The following is a 23843-nucleotide window of genomic DNA, read 5'->3' on the forward strand; positions in this document are numbered from 1 at the left end:
CTGGATTTATTGCTTGAGGAGCATGAGCATTGCAAAAGAGATGTCTTTCCCAGGATGGTCCTTTTGTGAATCTACTCGATGCATCTGTCTCCTCCTTGATTTAACCAAGAGTACCAAAAAAATGATTTCAGGCTTGATTTTTAGTGCTTCCTATGCAGATGACATGGCTTATAGTTGATATGGACAGCTGATTTAAAAGGGTTTCCTCCCATTCCAGAACAGATTAGGATTTTTCAGATAGTGGAGAAAAGAGTTCACAATTCAGACCAACACACAGCCTGGCAGCCAGGTTGGCGGGTCTGTATTTGGGACAAAAAGACTCAGACCCTCGTTCTCTCTGACTTGGCCCTGGAAATTAAACTGGCAGTTCGTTTTTCCCCCATGTTGATCTTGTTTGCGATTTTGGGGGGTACAAGAGGGTTCACTCTGGACTCAGCCTCACCTTGTGGTGGTTTGCAATTGCTGTCAGACGACTTATGGTCTTTGAGCTGAGCCATTGTAAAACCACATGTATGTTCTCGGCTTGCAACAAATTTTAGTCATTTCATGATGCTTAAGACAGCTCCAACATCAAGATGACACCCTATTAAAAACAGTACATCAGGCTATGCAAGCATGGCAGCTGAATTGGAGTCTGAGCTATTCCATTGTCTTTATATTCTGCTTCTTCCCTGATATGTACACACACAGACATAGAAACGATTTGCATTTACAGCTTTGCCATTCCATGTGTTTCTTACAGCTACAAGACGTTTTTTAAGAAGACAGCACAGATTTTGGGCTCTTCACAACACTGAACCAGGTATCCCCGGTAACGCCGGGTTTGCCTCCTGGAATCCTCCTGGGTTCATTCCTTCCTGTCCAAACTGAGGATCTTCACAAACCGCATTTTGAAGTATCTCACAGGAAGAGGAAATACCCGAATCATGACAAAATCGGTTTCCCGGTACCACTGTCTGAGGGGGGGGAAGAAGTAGGGGGAAAAATTCCTTTTCTTGGTGCTGCACTGAAGGATTCCAGCAGCAGCCACATCCCAGTGGTGTGGACAAGGGAGAAACCCCAGCAAAGGCACTGGGACATGAGAAGGCATCTTGAACTGTGTCCAACCCTAATTTCTGTTTTCTTGTGTGGAACACCACTCCCTGTCCGCTCTGGCAGATGAGGTTTATCTGATGGGCTCTCTGGATGAGAGATTGGTACCTGTATGATCTCTGGCTTCAGAATGTGCTCAGTAACTACTTCCTCTCTTCCCACCTTCAGCTTCTTGTATTCTTTTCACATCTCAGACTATGGGTACGGAAAGTTCTTCCATCTTTTGACTTTCAAGGATGCGAGGCAACACTGCTTAAAATTCCAGAGGCCTGTCTTTCCTATTCCATGAGCCCCTGGGAAGTCCATAAATGTCAAAGAAATGTTGGATTATTTATGTATTTGTTAGGTCTATGCTGTGTTTCTGAGAAGGCCTTGTGGCATTTGGTCAGTACATCTTTAGAAGACATAACACAGACTAAGAGCACTGTACATAGATCAAAAGAATTTTGATGTTTCCCATATTATGATCAATCTGTCTTGTTCTTGAGACATTATTGTGTAGAAAAAGCACTTTTCATCCTTTCCTTTGCCAAATTACTTTTTCAGCTCTTTGTGCCTGTGTGTGTGTTTTTAAAGGATCCTTAAGCAAGGATGTTTAGTGCAAGAAAGAACGAGGCTGGTCTTAGACTTTGTGGATTTCACATGATGATTTTTCTCTGAGTCAGTTCCAAGGCTTGAGTGCTCTGTTATAACACACACAAAGAGAAGAATCCCATCAGGATGATGCTTAAGTCCTTCAGTAGGATTCAGGTAAAGCTTTATGTCTGTATCATGATAGCTACTGTGTCTCTCTAATTGCATCATTGGTGCTCTCTAATGAATTGTACTCCCCACTGATGCTGTTTGACCATTCATACTCTGTCACTCAACTTCTGGCTAGTTTCAGGTAGGGTCAGCACCATCTACCCATGGTGTTTGAATAAGACAGTGCAGACAACAGCTCTCTTTTCAATCTGGGTGTCCCACCCGTGGATATGCCAAGCACTCTCTTGCCATGCCCTGCTGTGATCTCTCTGAAAGCCACACAGTGACCTCTCTGAAGCCACACTGTGATCACACTCTGAAGACACACTGTGGTCTCTCTGAAAGCCACACAGTTTCAACAGCCTTTGGATTAGAAATTACCTGTAGAGACTAGAGAACCCAATCTTGGTGTCAGGCAGTACCAGGGGCTCCCCCACCCCTATTCCCCTTGTTTTGACCATGGCCTGTATTTCACAGCTTAGCTGAATTTGCCTTATGGCTCCGTATTCCAATTGAATCGGGAACTAAAAACTAACACTCTCTCTGTTGATCTTCTCAGTGGTGGTATTGCCTGGGAAAGGAATTGGAAAGACAGAACCTGTCGCTTTTGTGGCCTGCACCAATCTTTCAGATTGGTGTGGCAAGGCAAAGGATTGCACGGGAACAGAGATCTGTGGTGTGCACAGGATGAAAAACCCTTGTCCACAGCTTGGCAACACACAGCATCACATAATGGTAGGCGTTGGAAGGGATCTCTGCAGATCATCTGGTCTAACCCCTCTGCCAAAGCAGGCTCTCCTAGAGCAGGTTGCACAGGATTGCATCCGGGTAGGTTTGGACTTGAGACGATGATGTTTGGCTAAGCATACTGCTGACTAATTCTTTTCCTGAAATTAAAAGCTAAGATGAGATTGTTCTCATCCTGGCAGGGGAGGCTGCTTTCCAAGTCTTCTCTGTGTTCAGTAAACATCCTGACATGTGGCCTGTCATCCGTACAGGGACAACAGGTTTTGCTGATGCCTGGATTCAAACCAGTAGCTCATGGGCATTCCAATACTTCAAACACATTGTGCTGCTCACACTACTGAGGAATGTCTTCTGAGATCTGGTGTCTCAGATAGTTAAAGCCAGTAAACTAGGAACTCTCATGTAACGAATTCTAATCACTTCTCTTTAGGACTCATCTGTCAATAGGCCCTGTTGTCTCTATGCATTTGTCCATCGACCTGTTGACATAAACAGCTTTCGCTCTGTTATTTACAAATCATTTTCTGACCCTGTTGCTCTCGTTTTGGAAAGTGCTGACAGCAGAGTGGACAAGATGTTGGTTTCGGTCAGATAATCAATGACAGATCGTTTATGCCTAACAAGAAGTAAATCACAACCCACTCAGAATGGTCCACTGGACGTTACTGGCCATTGGCAGTTATGGTGGCATGTTTATTCTCCACAGTCAGTTGTGTGCACAAATCCATCACTTGTTACTTGTTAAACAGGAAGAGCTGATACCACGCTACAAGGGAACAAATGTCCACTAATGCTTTAGTGCTGTTCTGTATTATTTTTAAAGCTCCTGGGCATGTGTTGGTTGCTTTGCACTCCAGACAAGGGATGTAAGGATGGATTGTCCAGATGATCATCACAGAATTGTAGGGATTAGAAGGGACCTCGAGAGATCATTGTGTCCAACCCCCCTGCCAGAGCAGGTTCTGCAAGAAGACAGCGTGTAAGCGAGATGTCAGGCAGCAAGGGAGAGAACTGTACAGGGGAATAAAGGCTGCCTCTAACATATTAGAGCCAGGGAAGTCCACTGATGGATGGCTTACTCACTTGGATGTCAGCACGTTCACCTGAGTGTGCATAACGTCTTACTGCTTTTCTAATGTGTTAATTCAGGACTAAGTTCAAGAATTCTAAGGTCAATTATTTGTGTTTTTCATTACTGTAGATAATAAATAAAATGGCTCCAAATGTCACTGAGGTGCCATTTTACAGAGTGTGAAGGTAGAGTACTGTAAGATCTGCAAGGGGGGGTGATAATTTTTGGCAACACAAGTCTGCAAGTGTGAAAGGAGTTCATGACTGGCAGAATTTTTATGATGCTGGCTGTAAGTTTATTAAGCACTACACTGCGTAATTTCTGTCAGCATACTGCACTATTTTCTGAGCCATATAGTAATATTGCTTTGAACTTCTACAGTGCCTTCCATTTCTGTAGCTTCCTAGAAAGTGTTACCCATGTTAATTGCCACGGCATCTCAGAGGGGTAAAGAAATAGGACTTTTAGCAGTGAAAGCGAAGTGACTGTATGTCTTGCTCTTCGTCTTGGCTTTTGTGGGAGCTGGTTCCTTGGGGCAGTATGCTTTCTGGAGCGTGCTTTGCTCAGTGAGGATGGCTGAGTTCTTTGGGCTGCTACAGTAATTAGCAAAAGCTCCTCCCAAAATAACAGTGTTGATCTTCTCAAGAGCGTCATTTTCTGCTAGGCAGCGATAGTCAGGCCTTCCCTGTATAGTATGGCACAGCCATGCTTCCTCCTGTGACAGCTGATGGAGTCAGCTGAGGGTGGAACCCAGTGTCTGTGATTATATCAGCATGCACCCAGGGCGCCAACACTCCAGGGATGCTGAGCTCATCACTCTTCAGAAGCTGGCCAGAACTTGGAGATGAAGGCTGCAAGGGAAGCCCAGGATGCTGTAGGCCACCGAACTGGAGATTTCTCTCACTGGCCTCGCCAAAAGTACACACTGATGTCAGGATGCACGATGCCTCCTTAATAACTGCCATTTAGCTTGAGCACAAGATGAAGCCTGATTGTTTGTAGGAGTTAATTAGGAAGTGTCAGGCTTTCTAACGCAAAGCCTGTGAGCCCTGTAACTGTAATAGTGTGGACTGTGCTCTGCCTGCCTGCAATGCTTCTTGATTACCGGTTATCATCTTCTGCAGCGCTGTTCCTCTGTGCTGTGGCTGTGCTGCAGCGGTGGGTGTGGTGAGCAGACCCTATTTCAAATCGAGTACTGGGATTCCAGCTGGAATAGGCACCAACTGCTTTGTGATGCTTTGTTTCAAACTACAGAAACAACCCACCCGCTTCAGGATGAAACAATCTCACTTTCTTGTCGTGGCGGAGCAGGTGACTCGGTACAGGTGGAAAAAAATATGTCCCCTTCCACAGCCTTTCTTATCCTGTTGCCATAGCAGCTGCAAGTGAGGTTTCTGCAGAAGAGGACTAGGTCTTTCCAGCCTAGAGCAGTAGATCTGTTAGTTGCCACCTTGACTCGGTGTGAGTGCCCTGGCTCCCTGCCTGGGATGCACAAATACAGCTGAGGGCTCTCAGCCCTGTTGCCTGCTTCTCACAAGTGAACACTTCTGCTGCATGGAGCCAGCTTCTCATGTTACAGAGATGAGAAATAAGAGGGTTAGTGTTTGGCTTCTGTTTACCGTAGTATTCTTTAAACCACGACCCCACTGTAGAGATACATCCCAGAAAACATGTATTCCTTTCTTCCTTCATCTCAACCCCATCAACCTTTGTAGCTGTTAACACGTCAGTGGGACCAGCTCTATGCAGGCACAGTGTGCTGCTCTAAGCAGGTCAGCAGACAAATCTCTTATAAGGGGGGTCACTGACATCCTTCTGTCTGTCTGTGGTGGCCTGATGCTGGCTGAAGACCAGGTACCCACCAAAGCTGCTCTATCACTCCCTCTCCTTAGCTGGACAGGAGAGAGAACAGATGACGAAAGGCTTGTGGGTCACCATAGGGACAGGGAGAGATCGTTGGGCAGTTACAGTCACAGGCAAAACAGAGACAACTAGGAAAAAATTATTATCCAATGAAAACAGAGTAGGATAAGGAGAAATAATTCCAAACACCTCCTCCCATGCCTCCCTTCTTGCCGGGCTCAACTTTATTCCTCATTTCTTTTCTCTCCTCCCCCTGAGTGGCATGGAGGCGAGGAATGGGGGTTCAGTCAGTTCATCACACCTTGTCTCAGTTGCTCCTTCCTCCTCAAGGGGAGGACTCCTCACGGTCTTCCCTGGCTCTAGCAAGGGATCCCTCTCGCAGGAGACAGTCCTCCATGAACTTCTTTAATGTGAGCCCTTCCCATGGGCTACAGTTCTTCACAAATTGCTTCAGCATGGTTGTCATGGGGTACAGACCTTCAGCACCAGACTGCTCCAGGGTCAGACCCCAACAGGGTCACAAGTCCTGCCAGAAAACCTGGTCCAGTGTGGTCGCCTCTCTCCGTGGGCTGCAGGTCCTGCCAGGATCTTGCTCCAGCACGGGCTTCTCATGGGGTCACAGCCTCCTTCATATGTCTCCGCATAGGGTCCTCCACAGGCTTGAGGTGGAATCTTTACTCCCCATCATCTTCCACGGGCTGCAGGGGGGGGCAGCCTGTCTCACCATGGTCCACCATGGACTGCAGGGAAAGCTCTCCCTTGTTCAGTGGTGGGTCTGTCCTTGAGCCCAGCTGGTGTTGACACTCTTGGGCCTAGGGGAAGCTTCTAGCAGCTTCTTGCAGAAGCCACCTCTGCAGGTTGCCCCCCCCCCCCCCCCCCCCCTACATTTCTCTTCCACCCCTGTCAATCCTGGGAATATTAAGATTAGGTTTTCTGGTTGGGCAGGAAATTTCCTTGGAGAACTAAGGAAGAGAGAAACAGGGCTCAAACAGTCCTAGAGGAGTCCTAACTGAAGAGGTAAGGTCTGGCGCTCTAAAGAAGAATTTGTAATGTTCAGGATTTTGACTTCCAAGACACTTTCTCAAGTGTTGTTGATCCCTCCTTTTACGTCAACAGAGCAACCAGAGACTGCTGTTCCACTCCGTGACATCAGAGCAATAGGGAAATATCAAGTGCTTTGGAAAATAAGGCAAAATGTAAGTTGGGAGCTATTTGTAGGCTTAATCAAAAGGATTGATTAAGCATCCACAACTTGAGCAGACTTGAAGAGCTTTGTGATGAACACCACTTCAGAATCAGTCCATATCAAGCTGTAGCATATATACTGCACCAGACTGATGCCTTGGTCTTTTGTCATCTTCTTCAATCTGCCTAATCTACCCATTTATCTTTATTCTAAAGAGGACTATTGAAAAACCTGCATGAAAACAATACCTTATTTTTGATAGGTCTTGTGAAAGCAGTGCCTGTGTTTCATGGGAGCACAAAAAAAGGCAGTGGAACTGGGTGTTTACCCATCAAAACAAAGAACACAAGCGAATCCCAGAGTGAATTTTTCCAATTAATAGACCTGTGTCGTGGTTTCACCCGGCTGAGGGCCAAGATCCACGCAGCTGCCTGCTCCTTAAAGGAAAAGAGCAGGTGAAAGGGAAGGGGAGGGGGGGGGGTGAGAAGTAAGGGAAGGGAAAAGGAAGAGGAAGGGGCAAATAACCCCAAGATCAAGAAATTAAGAGGCCCGTGGGTTGGGATAAGGATAGTTTACTAAGATAACAGAAAGATACAATGTAACAATGTAATAAAAGAGCAAAAATATATGAAGCTGTTGATACACAATGCAGTGTCTCACCGAACCCACAGCTCAGGCCGTGCCACCCAGAGCCGTCCCAGAACCCGACCGTCCCCCAAGAACCGCGCATCCCGGAGCCGCCCCCGTTCTTCCTCCCGTCAGCCCCCGATATCCTGGGCAGGACGTAACTGGCGTGGAATACTCTCTTTGGCCAGTTGGGTCACCTGTCCTGGCTTCGCCCCTCCTTTCTCATGAAGAGCTGAGAAAGTCCTTGACTGTCTGACAGCAACTAGAAACATCAGGGTGTTATCAGCAGTACTCCCATCTTACTCTCAAACACAGCATTCATCTGCTGTTACAAATGAAATTAACTCCATCCTGACCAAAACCAGGACAGGGAACCAATATGCTCCTGCTCTGTGGATATCATGAAGCAAGCTCTGAAAGTGCTGTGTGGTATTGGCTGAAATCTGGAAGATTCCTCTTCTGTGGTACCTGGCTAACATAGGTAGAACAATCTCTTTCTACCAATTGAGGAGAGGATGAAAGGCAAAGTCCAGGTTAGTGTGTTCTTATTACATAGACCTAGGAGTGACCTGACAGAGGCTGAAACTGGCAATAGCTACAAGCACTTTAAGCAATGACTGCTGGTTTTCTCTTTCTGTGGGTTTTTTTTTCTTTTATTTTCTGTGTTCTTATTCCAAGACTCTGCCTCTTAGTGCCTGACCTTGTCTTTCCAAACCCCCTCTTGCCAAAACAGCAGCCTGGGGATTCAGATAACAGCACATAGATGCAGAAATCCATATGGAGAAGTTGTGGTACTCATAAAGTTTCTCAGCCTGCGTTTTTGATTCTTGGACATAATTAGTCCATTTTTCAGCTATTTGTGTACTGCATATGTGCTACAGACCACCATCCAGCAAAAAGTGTAATGTACATCAGCTCTCAACTGTTTGTTGACAACAATGGTTAAAACAATTAGTATGCTTTATTAACCTTTTGAATGTGATGATTATGCAACTGTGTTACAGTTAATTCATTTAAACTGTATTTTATGTCATTTTCTGAATGCAAAAAAACCCCAACTATGTAGGATTAAATGAAAATACACTGTAATGGTTTACATATTGCCTTCTTTCTCAGTGCTCAACCCAAGAGTTTTTCTTGATACTCAGCACCCTGTCCCGTCTGGATTTGGAAATTCAAGCTCTTGTTCCAGTCATACATTCTCAAGTGAAAACTCCACTATTACAAAATGTGCTTTTGGAAATCCCAGAACTTCTCTCCCCAGTAAAACATTATTTAAAGATCCTTAATGAAGAAGCAGCCAAGTAAGTAGAGAAAATAGATTAGTCTTCTGTGCCTTGTGGGCTTGCTGACTACATGTATTCAGTTATGTGAATTACACATCTTATTTTAATATACCCTAGGTTTATATTTTTGATTTTATATATGTACAGGTTGCTTATAGTTAAGCAGAGATTGTGCTTTTCTACAGCTCATACCCTTCCCCTAAACCAGGCAAGCAAATATTTTGCCTAGTGGATATCTGCCTCAGGTTGAAGAGTTTTTTAGTTTCTTGGCTCTTTGGGGGAATGAATTTATAGCAAAATGTGTTTTGCTCATGTTAAATTGTTTAACAATGTATGAAATACTTTGTTTTTAAGCTATTCCTTTTGAAGTGAGACTTGACCTTTAGCAAAGTGGCTGCTTTGCAGTCAGGAATGTGGCTTCTACTATTGTTTGTGAAAATTTTTCAAAGCTTTGCATGTCCCACCATCCTTCTTAAAAATACATTTATATGCTCACTAACAACAGAGAATATGCAGTTGACAGCTACATGCATGCTTGCACGTGCATGTGTATATTGCATTGTGTTAGTTGTATAGTGCAGGTAAATCCTGTAATAGTTTTCAAAAGTGGCCCTTTGCTCCAGGGAGGAGTTTGAGATTAAGGGTTAAGGGGAGTTTGAGATGTTGGGTTTTATGTTGGGGTTTTTAAACTGTCAGTTTTTGAATTTTTGGTGTACATCACATAGTGACAGTCTTCACAATCAGCTGCTGGCTACTACCGATCATTTTATCCTTTCCATTCCCATGGAAACAAGTCTAATTAGCACAAAATCATTTCTAAAAATTAGTACTGTATTTACAAATGGCATCTTTACTGTCACTTATATAATAATCCTGTGTAATGCAAAATCAAAGTCCAGCTTTGCGTTACCTGTATGGTCACTGGCTCCATCTGTAGTTTCATTCTCAAGCAAAAGGGGTATTGATATAAGTAGAAAATGAGACTTTCTATTATTTTTGTGTTTTAGTACTTTCAGTTTGCTAACTATTTGTTCTCCAAATATTAGATTTCAAGGTAATTATCTAATTAAATGGTACAGTTTTGTATTTGCTCTAAAGTACAAATGTATACTTCAGTTCATTTAGGCCTGTTTGTACTACTTTTTGTTGTTTGCCTGATAGTTATTAGGACAACTTAAATTTTTGTTACTTTTGATGACAACAATATTTTTAATAGTTTGTTCGGCTTCCAGTTTTAAATATTTGAATGATGTTATTTCAGGTTTCAATCCTGAGCTGAGATATTGCAGCCAAAACTATTTTGTCATTTTCTGACATTAAGACTAGAAAAGAGCAGATTTTTTGCATGTATTAAAAACTGCTCTGGTTAATCATTTCTTTAGAAAAGAAGCAAGGTACTCTGAAAAACTCCTGGTGATATTCTGCTTTGATGAGAACTTTATAGGATGTTTTTTTTCTTTGTAATCCTCATTAAAATCTGTCCAAATTTGGACAAATTCTAAATATGCAAAAAAATCTGTGTTCCTGTTATGCAGAAATTATCTAGAGCTTCACTTTTGATCATGGTAAAAGGGGTTGTCTGTACTTGGGATCCTCCATGTTGGGACAACAGTTGTATTCTGAAATTCTGGATTGAGCCAGAAGGGAATGATCTGTCTTGTGATTCCTTTTCTTGCTTTACTTGACTAAGGGAAAACAAGCATAAAGCCGCAGGATGCACACTGAGAGATGACAGAAATCCAAGTCAGCAGGGTTTGGCATAGAAGGGCAAATATAATGTAGACGAGTAGAAAGCAATAGCAATAGATGGGTTTTTTAATACAATGGGGAAAGGACTATCAGTGTTTAAATGCCTTTGTGTTTATATACTGTGCATAGCAGCTTTTGGTAAATGTGCTGTACTATGAACAAATAACAGAAAAAACTTACTGAGAGAGGAATGAAGCTAGTATTAAGTGAGAATAACAAATAAAAATATGGACACAGCCAGTAGAATTGGGGAGTGTGTCTTTTGGTTTTACCATTACTATATCTTTTGCTTCTTATGGATAGGACTGGAGATAAAACCCAATTGTTCAGGGACCTTACGGACTTCCCTGTCATCAGAAAGAAAAAAGAGGAGATCTCGGATGTGCTTTCTAAAATCCAGTTGCATCTGGTAGACATTCGTAAACAGATCAAGAATCCTTCTGCCGAGTATGTTACAGTTTCTGGTCAAGAGGTAATATGGTGTCTATTATGGATGGCTGTTCCCTTGCTTGTCTAGAAAATAGCTTAAAAGCTAGGCTTAACTAGAACTCTCTTCATTTAGTATGGTACTTGATCAGGTCATTTGCCTATATTTGCACAACTTCAAAAAACAGGTTTTTGACAGTGTCACTTTATTTAAGTCAATTTCTTTGGTGATTTAAATAATAAAACCACATTACTGCAGTCAAATTTGTTTCAGTAATGCTTTGCTTTTTTGTGTATTGAATTGAAAGTATCAGTGAGATACCACTGTTCAGCATTGCGCTGGAACTGAGAGTGGGAGACCTGGGGAAAACTCCACAGAAAGTTGGGAAAAGAAATTAGCTTGGCAACTGAATGAGGGTTGAGAGTAAAAGAGATGAATCAGTGAGGACAGTGTGGTATGAAGCTGGAAGCAGATCACCGTCCCACTGAGGACCTGGGACGCTGAGAAAGACCCAAGAGATGCAGCAGGGAGCAAATAGACAATGCTGAGAGGGGATGGGAGAAGGGATGAGTTAGAGTATCACTTGATAAAGACCTTGGGTGGATATTTCTTTTGCTACTGAGGTTCAGAAGAACAAACATGTGGCAGGAGAGTCGGGGAGGATGTCAGCTAAGATGCTAAGTCCAAGAGGAAATGTGGAAGAGTGCATTTCGGTATTGCATGAGGAAGGAAAGAGCCAGGATTTGAAGGATTTCTCTGAAATACTGGCTTAAGAGTTGGATGATGACATGTGTGTGAAAGAGGGAAGAGTTGATGAAAGAGGAGAGTATCAAGAAAGTAGCCAGGTCTGAACTGGAGAGTTTCAGAAACCACCAGTTAACTATGCCTGTTTTAGAGGGGCCCCTTGTAGCAGCAGACAGCTCAGAAACCATTGCAGGCAAAGAGCTCTATCTTGGGAAATTCATTAATGGAGCTGCACAAGTTAAAGCTATCTGTCATTTAATTACATCTGGTATGAGTGTATTGCAGACATCAAAAGACACAAAAGAGGAAGGGTTAGAGAAGAGGGTCAGTGAGGAAAGGGAATTGAAGGGGAGGAGCAAAGCATAGACACGAGTCTGAGTTAAGCTCAGCCTTCCTCAGAACTTGTGCTGTTGTAGCACTCTAGCACTCTGATAGATGTTGTGTTCAAGCACTTCTTTGCAACAGGACTGGTCAGAAGTAGGTTTATGGTTTGCTGGTTCTGGAAGAAAAAGAAGCTGCCAGGAAATCTGTTCTCTTTATCTTCCCACTCTGAACAATTCAGAGAACAGACGTTCTGTCAGGGAGGCACTCAGATTCTTTGCTCCTGCATGTGTGCCCTCCAAACACACTCTTATGAATGCAGTCAGCCCACAGTTTATTAACTTAAATTTGTGAAGATCCACTTGACATACACCTTTTCAAAAATATGAGGTTACATCCATATCTGTCTTATCTTTCATTTCCAGACCTCTAATGTAACTAATAGCATCACTAAACAGGACAGAAAGCTGTCCAGATAGTGATAGCATTGCTATTCTTTTCAGGCAGGATTTAGAGAGAAATTGCTACATTTGGGAAAAGTTTGCTTCCTGATAAGCAGTGCTTCAGGCCCAGTTTATTTAATACTGCACATATTTATATAATAGGCCTAAGAATTAAAGGGTAAAAAAGGAAATGTTTTTGTTGTTTTGAAGAAGATTGCAACCTCTCTACTTATTTCTTGCTAGCCACACAAACACACCAGGCAATTGAACTGGCTGTGTAACTGTTCTGAGTTCAGTTAGTCGTCTAGCATAGACACAAATATGGTCTTGTTTTCTGACTACTCTTCATGAACACGGCTTGCTTAATTGTTTTGAGCTAAAATTCAAGAAAAAATGCAATACTAGCACATCAGCAACACTACTAGTAGCAGCAGCAGTTGATTCATTTTCAAATCTTTGTCTTGTGTATTATGCAACTTCAGGGTTTCAGAGGTACCGATTATTTTCAAGGTGTTTTAGGTAAATTAAGAACTAGTGTAGTCTGTCCATTCTGGAGTGTGGTCATGTTAGGGTTATTCTTCTTGTTTGTAGTCTAAGGTGATTGCTGGGTATTCTGGTGAGGTGTGGAAGGTTTTATCTAAATCATACTAACTGTAGTGTAAGAGCTTTGTCAGATGAGTCTTGGGCATTTCTGTAAAGGTGATCAGATACTGGGCTAATCTAATCTCTGCTGGAAATTAATTTTCCATCTGTGTTTTTTATTCTTTGACGTCTAGAACCTCAGGCTGGTGTTATAAAAATAACTGACATGAATTGTATAAAATACTGCAGGAAAGACGTAATGTAAATTTCACTGGACTAAGCTTCTTGCCATTACTGCTGGTTTCCTCTGTTCTTTCCATTTCTGAACTCCAATTGATCCAAACATGAAGGAAGGTACTGTACATGCAGTGCTAGCATTTGAGGTTTTGAGCTCTTGTCTGTGAAATACTGTAGGTAAATATGGCTCAATAGGAATCACTGATCCCTGGGCAGGAAAGCACATCTTACTCGTAAGGCTGAGGGACTTGGGACTCTTTAGCCTAGGTGAGACTGAGGGAGGATCTTACCAGTCCTTTTAAATACTTGTAGGCTGGGTGTCAGGAGAACAGGGTCAGTCTTTTGACAGTGATGCCCTGCAACAGGACAGAGGCAATGGGTACAAAGTGAAATATAGGAAGTTCCAGCTAAACATGAGGAGGAACTTCTTTACTGTGGGGGTGGCAGAGCTCAGGGCCAGGGCTGCCTAGAGAGGTTGTGGAGTCTCCATCTCTGGAGACATTCAAAACCTGCCTGGACTGTGTCCTGTGCAACCTGCTCAAGGTGACCCTGCTCTGGCAGGGGGGTTGGACTAGATGATCTTCAAAGGCCCCTTCCAACCCCGATCATTATGTGATTCTGTGAAACAGCCTGAGTACAGCTTGTGTATAGTGTAGAGTCTGTGTAAATGCTGAATTCTCTGCGAGGCCCAGTCAGGATCAGGTAAGTCTTAACTAGCTTTAGTCTGGGTTTGGCTTGGTAAGAGGGAGGTGAGCAGAACATTTTAGTAGATGGAGGAGCAAAAGGGCAAAGATGAGGCAGGAACATGGCAGAGCAAAAGAACAGCTCAGGGTAGAAGTTGCTCTATTGGCAGCAAATGTACGTGATTACCCTCATTTTTAGGGAAGAAAGAACATTAGCTTCTGGTCTGCTCAGTCTCTTCAGGATGAGTATGGGTTTCGTCTGATGCTTGCAGATTTCTTGATTTCATTATGGTTATGCTTCTGTAGTCTTCTTAACTTCCCATGATGTGTAATATTATATTTCTGTTTGTTTAGTTTATGATAGAAGTCAAGAATTCCAATAAATCATCCGTTCCATCTGACTGGGTTATGGTTAGTAGGTATGTAAAATGTCTTTAAAGTTTGCTGTATTTTAATATATAAGGAAAAAAATATAGTATGGGCCATTTTGGTTTTACAGTTAATTAGATACACATTGTCACAGCTCCATGTGTGTTTGTGGTTTGGGGTTTCTTTAAACTAGAAGCAACCAATGAAAATGGTTACATTGATTTATTGCCATAGTAAGTTTTGCTTAAAACCAAACAAGACCAAGCTGAAAAACCGGAACTTTTAAAAGTGTTTATTTTTAAATAGTACTTAATGTTTCAAAGCAGATGTATTGGCATGAAAATTACGGTTTTGATTCAGTTGTGCCTGTAGATTGTAGATATACATTTTTCATAAAATTTTAGTTGTTCTTACTTTATTCAGAAAGGTAAAAGTAGCTGTGCAAAATATCTCAGTATCTAAGACTTAGTGTATTAAAAATGTTTTAATTTTATTTGTTCATACAAACAAGCTTTGCTTGCTTTGTTACTTAGTGTTGTGTAAGCATGATTTTAGATAGTTTAGATACTTTTTCCAGTACATGAAACAGAGGTGAACTAGAAGATCATTTATTATTTAAACAGGTAGAATACCTTATGTTATGATGTGTACACAGAGCCATGTCTCATCAGAAGTAGGCATAATAAAGGTGAACTCTGAAGCGATGTTCTATTCACTTATGCAAGAATTCGATATTGAAGTGCACAGAGTAGACAGAATTAAGGCGATGAAGGAAAAATACAGCTATTCTGGATATTGTAAAAGAATGCCTGGGAATGCCAACATGAGTCCTTAATGGAAATACATAAATAAAGAGCAAGTGCCTTAAATGGAAACTAGTATCCATGCAATACAGTCTGTATTTACTAAGTTTATTCCAGGTTTATTGTGAAGTTTCAGCTTTAAAGTAGAAATTTTTTTGTTGGAGGTTGTTGTATATGCAGCCAGTCAAAGAAAAATCATCTTTGTGAAGCCTGTTGCTGAAGAGAATTTTGTGAGATATATAAGCTTCAGTGATACATAATACATTGTGAAAAATGCAGCCTTCAGAATGGGCAGCAGTACAGTAGCCAATCACTTTATTCACAGTGAAGATCACTGGTATCAATAGAGTTTGGTACCACAATAAAAGAACTGGCTTTTTTACCGTGCATTTTCAAGGCTCAGAGTGAGTTAGAAAACTAGTCCAATTTTGCATGTAGATGGTGTAACTGATTGCTTAGTAACCTTGATTTCCTATTTGGCTTCTCTCTGTTTTCCAGCACAAAAGCTGTCAGCCGTTTCCACTCGCCGTTTGTTATAGAAAATGACAAACATCTGAATCAGCTCCGGGAGCAGCTAGTCCTTGACTGCAACGCTGAATGGCTAAACTTTTTAGAGTGAGTTGACAAAATAGACTCATTTTTTATTATTTTATTTATTGCTGTAAGAACAGAAGAAGAAAGAGTTTTATCTTAACAAAAAAAAAACAACCAAAGGAAAAAACGCAGTTGATAACTCAGCTATGCTGCCCATGGTAAAATACTGTTCTTCAACATAAAGCATTTGAAAGCGAGACCTTTACACACTAAGTCCTGAAGGCAGCAGTGATGTCTCTAGATTTTAAAATTCTGATGACAGCACACTATTAAATATATACAGTGTCTCTCAAAATTTGAAAATGGAGTGAAACTGAATCTAGTACAGTGTAACTGAGATGAGAATAGAATTTATTATACAACAATTGCAGTGTTACAGTTTTTCAGTTAGGAGTGTTTAGGGTGTTTGGGCAGTTGCTTGTGTGAGTGTGATTCTCCCTACCCCTGTATGGAAAGCGGCCTGGTGAGCACTTCTGCTAGCTCCTTCAGCACCCTGGGATGGATCCCATCTGGCCCCATAGACCTGTGTATGTTAAGTTTAAAATATATTTCTCAAACTTCTGAACACCTTTAATTTTCAGGTGTCAGGTTATAAATCACTGCTTTACTTCCAGGAATTACTAGCACACTGAAATTATCCCTCAATTCTTGCAATAATAATTAACTCACTTGTGCTTTTTTCCATACCACAAAAACTTCCTTCTGAAATTGCCTCACTGGATGTAACTGATGCCAAGTTTTGCCTCTTGGTAGGAACCCAGAGGTTCTGTAAACTTTATTAGAAACTGAAATTCCAATTCACTCTTCCAGATGTATTGCCTTTGCAATACCATAAAAATAGTTACATTATTTTTTTTGTTACTATATTAGCCATATAAGTTTTAGTAGACCTTTCTTTACTTAGATCTGCTGCTTTTCATGTTCACTTTGATGATTTCAATAGTGTCATATGATAGCAGCGTACAGCAAGGAAAGATGTGTAGAGAGTGATCTTCCCCAGCCCTCCATTTATTTATTTATTCATTTTTGCTCCCTTACTTGCTTTATATTCCCCAATTGTATCTTTGAGGCTAGGAGTGGAGAGAAATAAATTCTACAGTACTAAAAGAATGAACTCTGCTTTCTCCTGGTAATGTTATTGTTGTACTAGGGGCATCGGTACCATAAATGGAAGGTGAATTCTTGAATTTTCTATTGTACTTACCATATTTTATTGATATTGTAGACAAATCCTGTATTCAGGCACTTCAGGGTTTGAGGGTTTTTTTTATTGTTTGGAGGGGGGGGTTATTTGACTGTAACTTACAGCTGAAGTGAATTGGCAGTTGCGATTCAGCTGCCACTGTGATAAACAGTGGCATTTTCAGAGACCTTATTTAGGCAGCAGGGATCAACTGTGGACCCTTTATATGCTATTAAATGAGTTTCATTTTGCCGCCTTTTTGTGCTTAAAAATAATGCCCTGTTACAAGGGAAGCACGAAGTCTGCTGTGAGCAAGATTGTGTCCTCATACTGTAAGTTAATACACTGCTGGGAGATTTGAATTCAGAGTAATTTAGAGACTGTAGAGAGCTCTGTGAGAAGCATGCACGAGGTGTATTTTGACAGTACATTCCTATCTGTATGAAATGATTTTTTTTTTTCCTCTTTTCTTCCTCCTGTTATTTTCCCCTGTTTTGGTGTAGCCATTTCAGTGAACATTATCACCCCGTGTCTAAAGCACTTGGTCACCTAGCAACGATCGACTGTCTGTTCTCATTGGCTCAGGTGGCTAAACAAGGAGACTACTGCAGGTAATAAATGTTTAATTTTTATGTAAGATTTTATAGGGAATTATGAGAGAGCTTTTTAAATAAATTTGATTTTAATATGTGTACCGTGATAAAATGCATTATTGAAATTGTTTGCAGTAGTTTCGACTTAATCTGATTTTGCAAAGCGGCACTTCTGGGCTTAATTCAAGTCTGTAAACATTGCGGTTTAAATTTGACATCTCATGTTTGTCTGGTTTTCAAACTGTGTGTGGTTGGTAGATGATATCTCACAAACATAAATATATGTTGGACTTTGCATGGAAATTTTTTTCCTCCTATTTCTTTTCTCCTCATCAAAGTCTGACTTTATAGTGTATAATACCTAAGATTTTAAGGTGTATGAGGTATGTTTCAAAGATGTATTTCAGGTAAATAATAGGTAATTAGAGCCAGCTTCCAGAGCAGGGATGGTGCCTTACCTAGGAATGTGTGTTAAATCTGATGAGCTGTGCCCTTCCCTCTGTGCAAGACCCACACGTGCACACCAGGCACCACAGCCTGCTGCATTCTGCCATGAGGAAGCATGAACCCTTAAGGCTTTCTGCCTCAGAGATTGGTCCAGAGCTGGCTCCTGAGTGTGTACAATCTGCAACTTGGGTCTTCCTCCCCCTCGCAAACCCACATCCCTTGCACCTACACAGAGATAGTCAGTCTTATTGGTGTGTTTTCTTCTATATCACGAGGTCTGTGTCCCCAGAGAGACTCGACGCTCGCTGAACCACTGCTTCAGCTTGCTGAGTGCTGTCCTAGAGATTGGCATTTACTGTTTCTGAGGCTTACTGTGAACACCCTTGTGAGGGCTATCTGTTTCCAGTCCTCAGCCATTCCTTCTTCCATACAGTCCACATACTCTTTTTTTGAAAAGTGCTGTGTGGTTTTTAAATGTCATTGTGGGGCTACATTGCAAGTAATTGGGCAATTGCTTATGTATAACCATATGAATTGGTAACATTTGTGACCCGTGGAAATAACAGCAAATCATGTATTAAATGTGTGTGGATAAAGGGAAATCCACTTAGATATCCTTCTGCATTTATACAGCATTAAAGACAGTATTGATCACTTCTGGATTCTTGATCATGCCTGCTGCTAATCAAAATCTCTTTAAAAGTAATTGCTCGTTTATTCTGTATACTGAGATGAGAAAACAAACTGAAATTTTATTAATTCACTGTGCAGTGTTTAAATAATTCACTGAATTTTAAAGAGTGGCTTAGAGCTTATAAACTGGCAGGAAGGAGACTTCTCAGTGAAACTTCAGCTGCAGGGAAGGTGTCAATAATTAATTTTGGAGGACTACTGAAGGAAAGACGGGACATCCATATTAACCAACTCGAGTATTTCGGGAGAATGTTTTTTTGATTGAGGATTGTTTCATATCATCCTACCTGAGGCAGGTAAACAAGTTGTGAGGTTGGGAGCACTGGTGCTCCACATGGTTGTTGGAGAGTAGTAAGCATATCTTGGAGTTTCAACCTGTCTCTGGAACCCTGCTTTGGGAGACTCAACCCTGACATGGACAATGTAAGGCATTGGGCTCCCAGGACACAAAGTTAGATGCCTAACTGGTGTAGGTAGCCCAGAGATCATCATCTGAAGTTTGAGTATCCATTCTGCAAGCAGTGAGTTTGTTTAAGGAGCACCATTGAAAAGATGCATGAATAAAGGACGTTATACATTCCAGAGCAATTTCCACCCCCGTCCCCCAGTTCTCTCTTACTGCATGACATGTGATTGTCTAACTGGGACAGGGAAGAACTTTTAAATGACTGTGGCTGAGGGCCTGCCTCTGCAAGCCCCATTGTGTGAAACCAGAATAGGCAGAGTCAGCAAGGCTCATGGCATCTGAAACTCACATCATATTTCACAGTTACGTGTATGGAGGCTTGAGCAGTTAGGATAAAGACAATTATGCCCAAAGTAGAGGGCAGAATTATAAAATGGCAAATGGATCATTCAGCTGTTATGCCTCTCTTCTGAATGCAAAGTGGAGAAATCCAGAAGGAAGTGCTTCTAGGGATGTTCTCCCTTTTAGGACTATCATATTACAGCTCCAAACAGCTTACCAGTTCATCAAATGGAGGGTGACATTTCCTTTCTTTATCCCAAAGGCCTAAGACTCTGTCCATATTGGTTTAATCTCAGCTCGTGCTAAAAAGAAACCAACCCACACCATTCTTAACTTGCACCTCTTTCTCCAGTGCATTGTGCTCCTAATATGTCATTTATTTTATCTCCATGTTCTTTTCAAATTGCATCCTCATTCTTCCACTCAGGAAAAATCACGCTCCTCGCGTCTTTTCTTCCCTCCCCTCTAAAGTCCATCCAAAGTGTTAGTTAATTTCCAGTAAAAAAAATATGTGTCTTTATTCCAGTATTACTCTTTTACTCAGCTGTCGTCACTTTCCTAAATTACTGCTCTTATTTCAGAGTGATTATACTTCTTGTGTAACAAAATGTTGCTGAGACATGACACCACATTTACCTCTCCATTGAATGCTGCACTTCAGTTTGCAATGAAAAAGTAAATTTAAGTTGCAAGAGAACAAAAGGAAATCACAGTCATAATTTAGTGGAACATGCTTCTTTTGCATTTTTCTCTCTGTGAAGAGCACACAGCTCTTGGAGGTAGAACTTTGTTGATGTGAAGATGTATAACGTGGAATTACACATGTATGACTAGACACATAGATAAATTTGTAGCTAAGGTGGAAGCATTAAAGGCAAAACTTTTTACATGGTTTGGAGATGAGAGAAGAAAGTAAGTAGTATTGATCTGGTTTGCATACTAATCTCTGAAAAGGTACTGTCATTTCAGTATGTCAACTTAAATAGTAAGCTCTTTCTATAGACTGTTATGGTTTGATGACTCATATGTTTGGGAGTTGCTGTCACATTATGAGAGCTGCTAATGTTTATAGGAGAGTTACAGCTCTGTCATACTGTACTCTTTGATTTATATCATTTAATGTGTTATCAGTCATAATATACAAAGTTGGACAATTATTTTTCCACTCCCCACACTAGTTAGGGTTTAATGCAGTAGCAGGTTGGACTAGTTCAGCAAGATCATTCTGAGAGTATGAAATGTGTCTGCAAAAGGTGGCACTTGCAGAAGCCACTGTAGTGGTGGGAAGAAAGCAGTCCCCTCCAGTTTGTGTATTTTTGCTACTGCTTTTTCATTTTGTAGTTCCTAGTATTCCTTTAGAATACAACTAAACAAACGAAACATTCCCTAGGGAGTGGAAAAATGAAGAATTCTAAAATTTTGTTACCCAATCTGCTAATACTTTTTTATCACTGAATGAAACCAGGGAAGTCCTTAGAAATATTTGACAGCATTAATTAATTTTTGTCATTTCTATTTTTTTCCTACCCTTCTTCAGGCTTTAGCTGCAGTACTTCTAAGTAATCAGTTACAATGAATGTTGAAATTAATGTCTCTTCCTTTCTGCAGACCAACTGTGCAAGATAATCGTCGAGAAATAATTATAAAAAATGGGAGGCACCCTGTGATTGATGTGCTACTGGGAGAACAGGATCAGTATGTTCCAAATACCACTAACCTTTCAGTAAGTACTGAGAAATGGTTTGAGCTTCAGCATCATCCAAGGGGGGGAATTTGGCATCTGCATCCTGGCCACGAAGTTAAAATAAATAATTTAATCATACAGCTTTCTGCTTGGTTGCATTTCAGAGAGATATGGCTAGATGTGATCACATCTGTTGTGTCCTTTTTCTGCTATCTAGCAGCCAGACACTCTCTTTACAACGTTGTTCGCTTTTCACGGCATTAAGAAAGATCACAGGATCACAGGGTTGCAAAAGACCTTTGAAGATCATCAAGTCCAACCAATCCCTTCCTAAGCTAAAACAGATGATCTCAAAACTAGGAAAATAAAAGTTTAAAGTGGCTCTTTTTGAAAAACAAATTAATAATTCCAGGGGTTTTACCAGTGTTATCAGAAGAAGTCTACATTTTGTCATAACTTTATGTGAGATTAGTGGAACTTTTTAATGTTCAAATGCACAACAAATGTTTCCATGTCTTACAGGCTCACTTTCCAAGACAGTTCTAAGATAGCTCAGATCATTTTTGGTGGTATTACTTTACTATGTGTTTTCCTTTCTTTCTGGAGGTATTGATTTCATGCAGCCTTTTTTAATCTGACAGAGCAGATTTGGAGCTCTGACTCTTGACTGTGTAGTGGCAAGTCCATTCTTTGTAGATTGCACACTGGTTGGAAGAAGCCTTTCATATTAACATATGCTAAAGATCCCCCATGCTTAGCTTGCAGGCAGTGTGTTGCCCCTAAGTCTCCTTCTGGCTGTTGTTTTCTGCAATAGAGAGTGATGTTGAGAAGTAGTAAGACTCTTGCTTGTTATTGTTGCCAAGTCGTCAAAGAAAGTGGGTAGGTTATTTCCTGACATTTTCTATGCAACATTACCTAAATTGCATGACCTACATTACCTAAAATTGCTATAAATACACAATTACCACAGGTAGGAAATATTGTCATATTTTACTTCACTTAATCTGTTTCTGATAAACATCTTTTATTTTGTTTCCTCCTTTTTTTTTCATCAAAACCTAAATTTGTTTTTTTAAGTGGCATGCCCTTTTGGCGTTTTTTATTAAATATTTACCTTTCTGAACCTTTTTTTAAATACTGTGTTTTTGTTCTTAATACAAAAAATGCACTGAACTGTGTACACGTAACTGCTTTTTCATACAGTTGATATATAAAAGGTATGTCAGTGTGGAGCATGGGCTGTGATAAATACCATTCAAATGTGTATGTATTTCTCTGGAGATATTTTTAAACCATGTTATATACTGAACAATGATACAGATATTGTGCAATACATCAGGGAATGTTTTCAAAATTATTTGTCAACTCCAAACAAACGACAGATGGCATTTACAGAAAACTCATCATTTCATTCAGTAATCATCATGCACTTTCCCCTGTTAGCCCCATTCTTATGTTGGCTTTCTAAATACTGAATATTACAAAATCAGCTGATCGTGGTGGAATCGTTTTTGCCTCTACTGTTAGAGTTCTGTCTTTTTTGAGAGAGGTAGGTGGGAACCCAGTTTATTAAAACGTGTCTGGTTTTAAGCTGATGTATTTGAATCAACAGTAAAATGCAATTGCTGTCATGTTTTCAGCTGAAATGTTGTCAAATAACTAACTTTAGGAAAAGCTTTCTTGCAGTGCCCTGAAATAAACATCTTATTTTTCAGTTCTCCCTCTCTCATCCAAATATTCATGGAAATTCTAACTTCATCCATAAATTCCACTAAGATGTTAGCTTATGGTTCTGTGCAATTATAAGGGCAGATGGGCTCTCTGGTCTGATGTTACAGCATATGTTCTTTCTGAAAGCTGGCTTTGCAAGCCAGCCACCAGTGTCAGAACATGGCTGGAGGGACCCCAGAGGGATACCAAACACATGGAAGAAGTTTGTGGGTTCTAACAGATTAACTCATCCTGGATTTAAGTATCTGTAATTCTGTTGTGTTGAGCCAAATGGTGGTCCTGATGAAGTTTCAGTTGCTGTATTGAAACTACACCTCAGAGACTAGAATGTTGTGAGTTTTGTTCTCATGTAGTCATATGCATGTTATTACTTCCATTCTTTATTCCTGATAATGACATTTTTTGGGTTTTGACTTTATTGTGACTTCCTTATGGACAGGGTTTTTTTTTTTCCAGCAAAAGCTAAACAGTTTTCTGCATTGACCTAAGACTGATTCCATCCATCTTTTCTATGATGTGGATTATGACATGTGACATATAAATCTTATTTGCCTCCCTCTTAACAAAATGAAATCCCTGTAAAGATAATCATGTTTATTCCTCAGAGATATGTTGTTGTCATCACAGTGCCTGGTCAGTTCCAACTTCCCTAAGTAGTGTGTCTAATGTTCATTATGCTTGTCCTGTCTGACATGCCCCGCCTGTGGAGCAGTGAAATATGCTGACTTTTGGTTAGTTCATCAGTTGTTGGATTTCATTGTATGTATGTAGTAGAAAGTAAAAACTCTAGTTATTCAACATCCTTGCATAATCTAATTTCCTAGTTTTGATGCAGGCTGTGATAAGGCTTTATAGACTCATTGATGAGTTTTAATTTTGTATTAGCAACTGTCTTCCACCAGAAGATGACAGTTTTACTCTGGAGCCATAGACCTACAGCAGTACTGTAGGGACTTTTACAGCTGAGACAAGCTCTTGCATCTGATTCATTTTTCTGTAAGATTTCAGTGGTTGGATGCACCAGTCAATCAGAGATTGGATACAATCTGCTCACAATATCTGTGTTGCAGTCACGTATTGCCAAACTCAAAAATGTCTTGATTTCTTCTTGTAGCCCTTCTGTTTGAATGTGTGTGTGTTGTACCAAGGCAAGCAGTTATGAAGGGGTCTAGGTCTGATCTTTGGCTGACAGATT

At 40.8% G+C, this 23843-nt stretch overlaps 1 protein-coding gene across 1 annotated transcript in view; it reads left to right on the top strand.

Moving 5' to 3' along the window:
- Positions 1-23843, top strand: part of LOC311195315 (DNA mismatch repair protein Msh3-like) — a gene marked incomplete at its 5' end in the record, with an annotated part of 50573 nt that overhangs the window by 1126 nt on the left and 25604 nt on the right. Inside the window, 7 exons of the mRNA XM_084268694.1 lie at positions 2396-2571; positions 8448-8635; positions 10670-10838; positions 14158-14222; positions 15474-15590; positions 17256-17363; positions 20842-20956. Of these exons, the coding sequence (XP_084124820.1) occupies positions 2396-2571; positions 8448-8635; positions 10670-10838; positions 14158-14222; positions 15474-15590; positions 17256-17363; positions 20842-20956 (938 nt within the window). The remainder of the gene's footprint in view (positions 1-2395; positions 2572-8447; positions 8636-10669; positions 10839-14157; positions 14223-15473; positions 15591-17255; positions 17364-20841; positions 20957-23843) is intronic.

Source organism: Gallinula chloropus (assembly GCF_964237585.1).
Source record: "Gallinula chloropus genome assembly, chromosome: 10".
NCBI lineage: Eukaryota > Metazoa > Chordata > Aves > Gruiformes > Rallidae > Gallinula > Gallinula chloropus.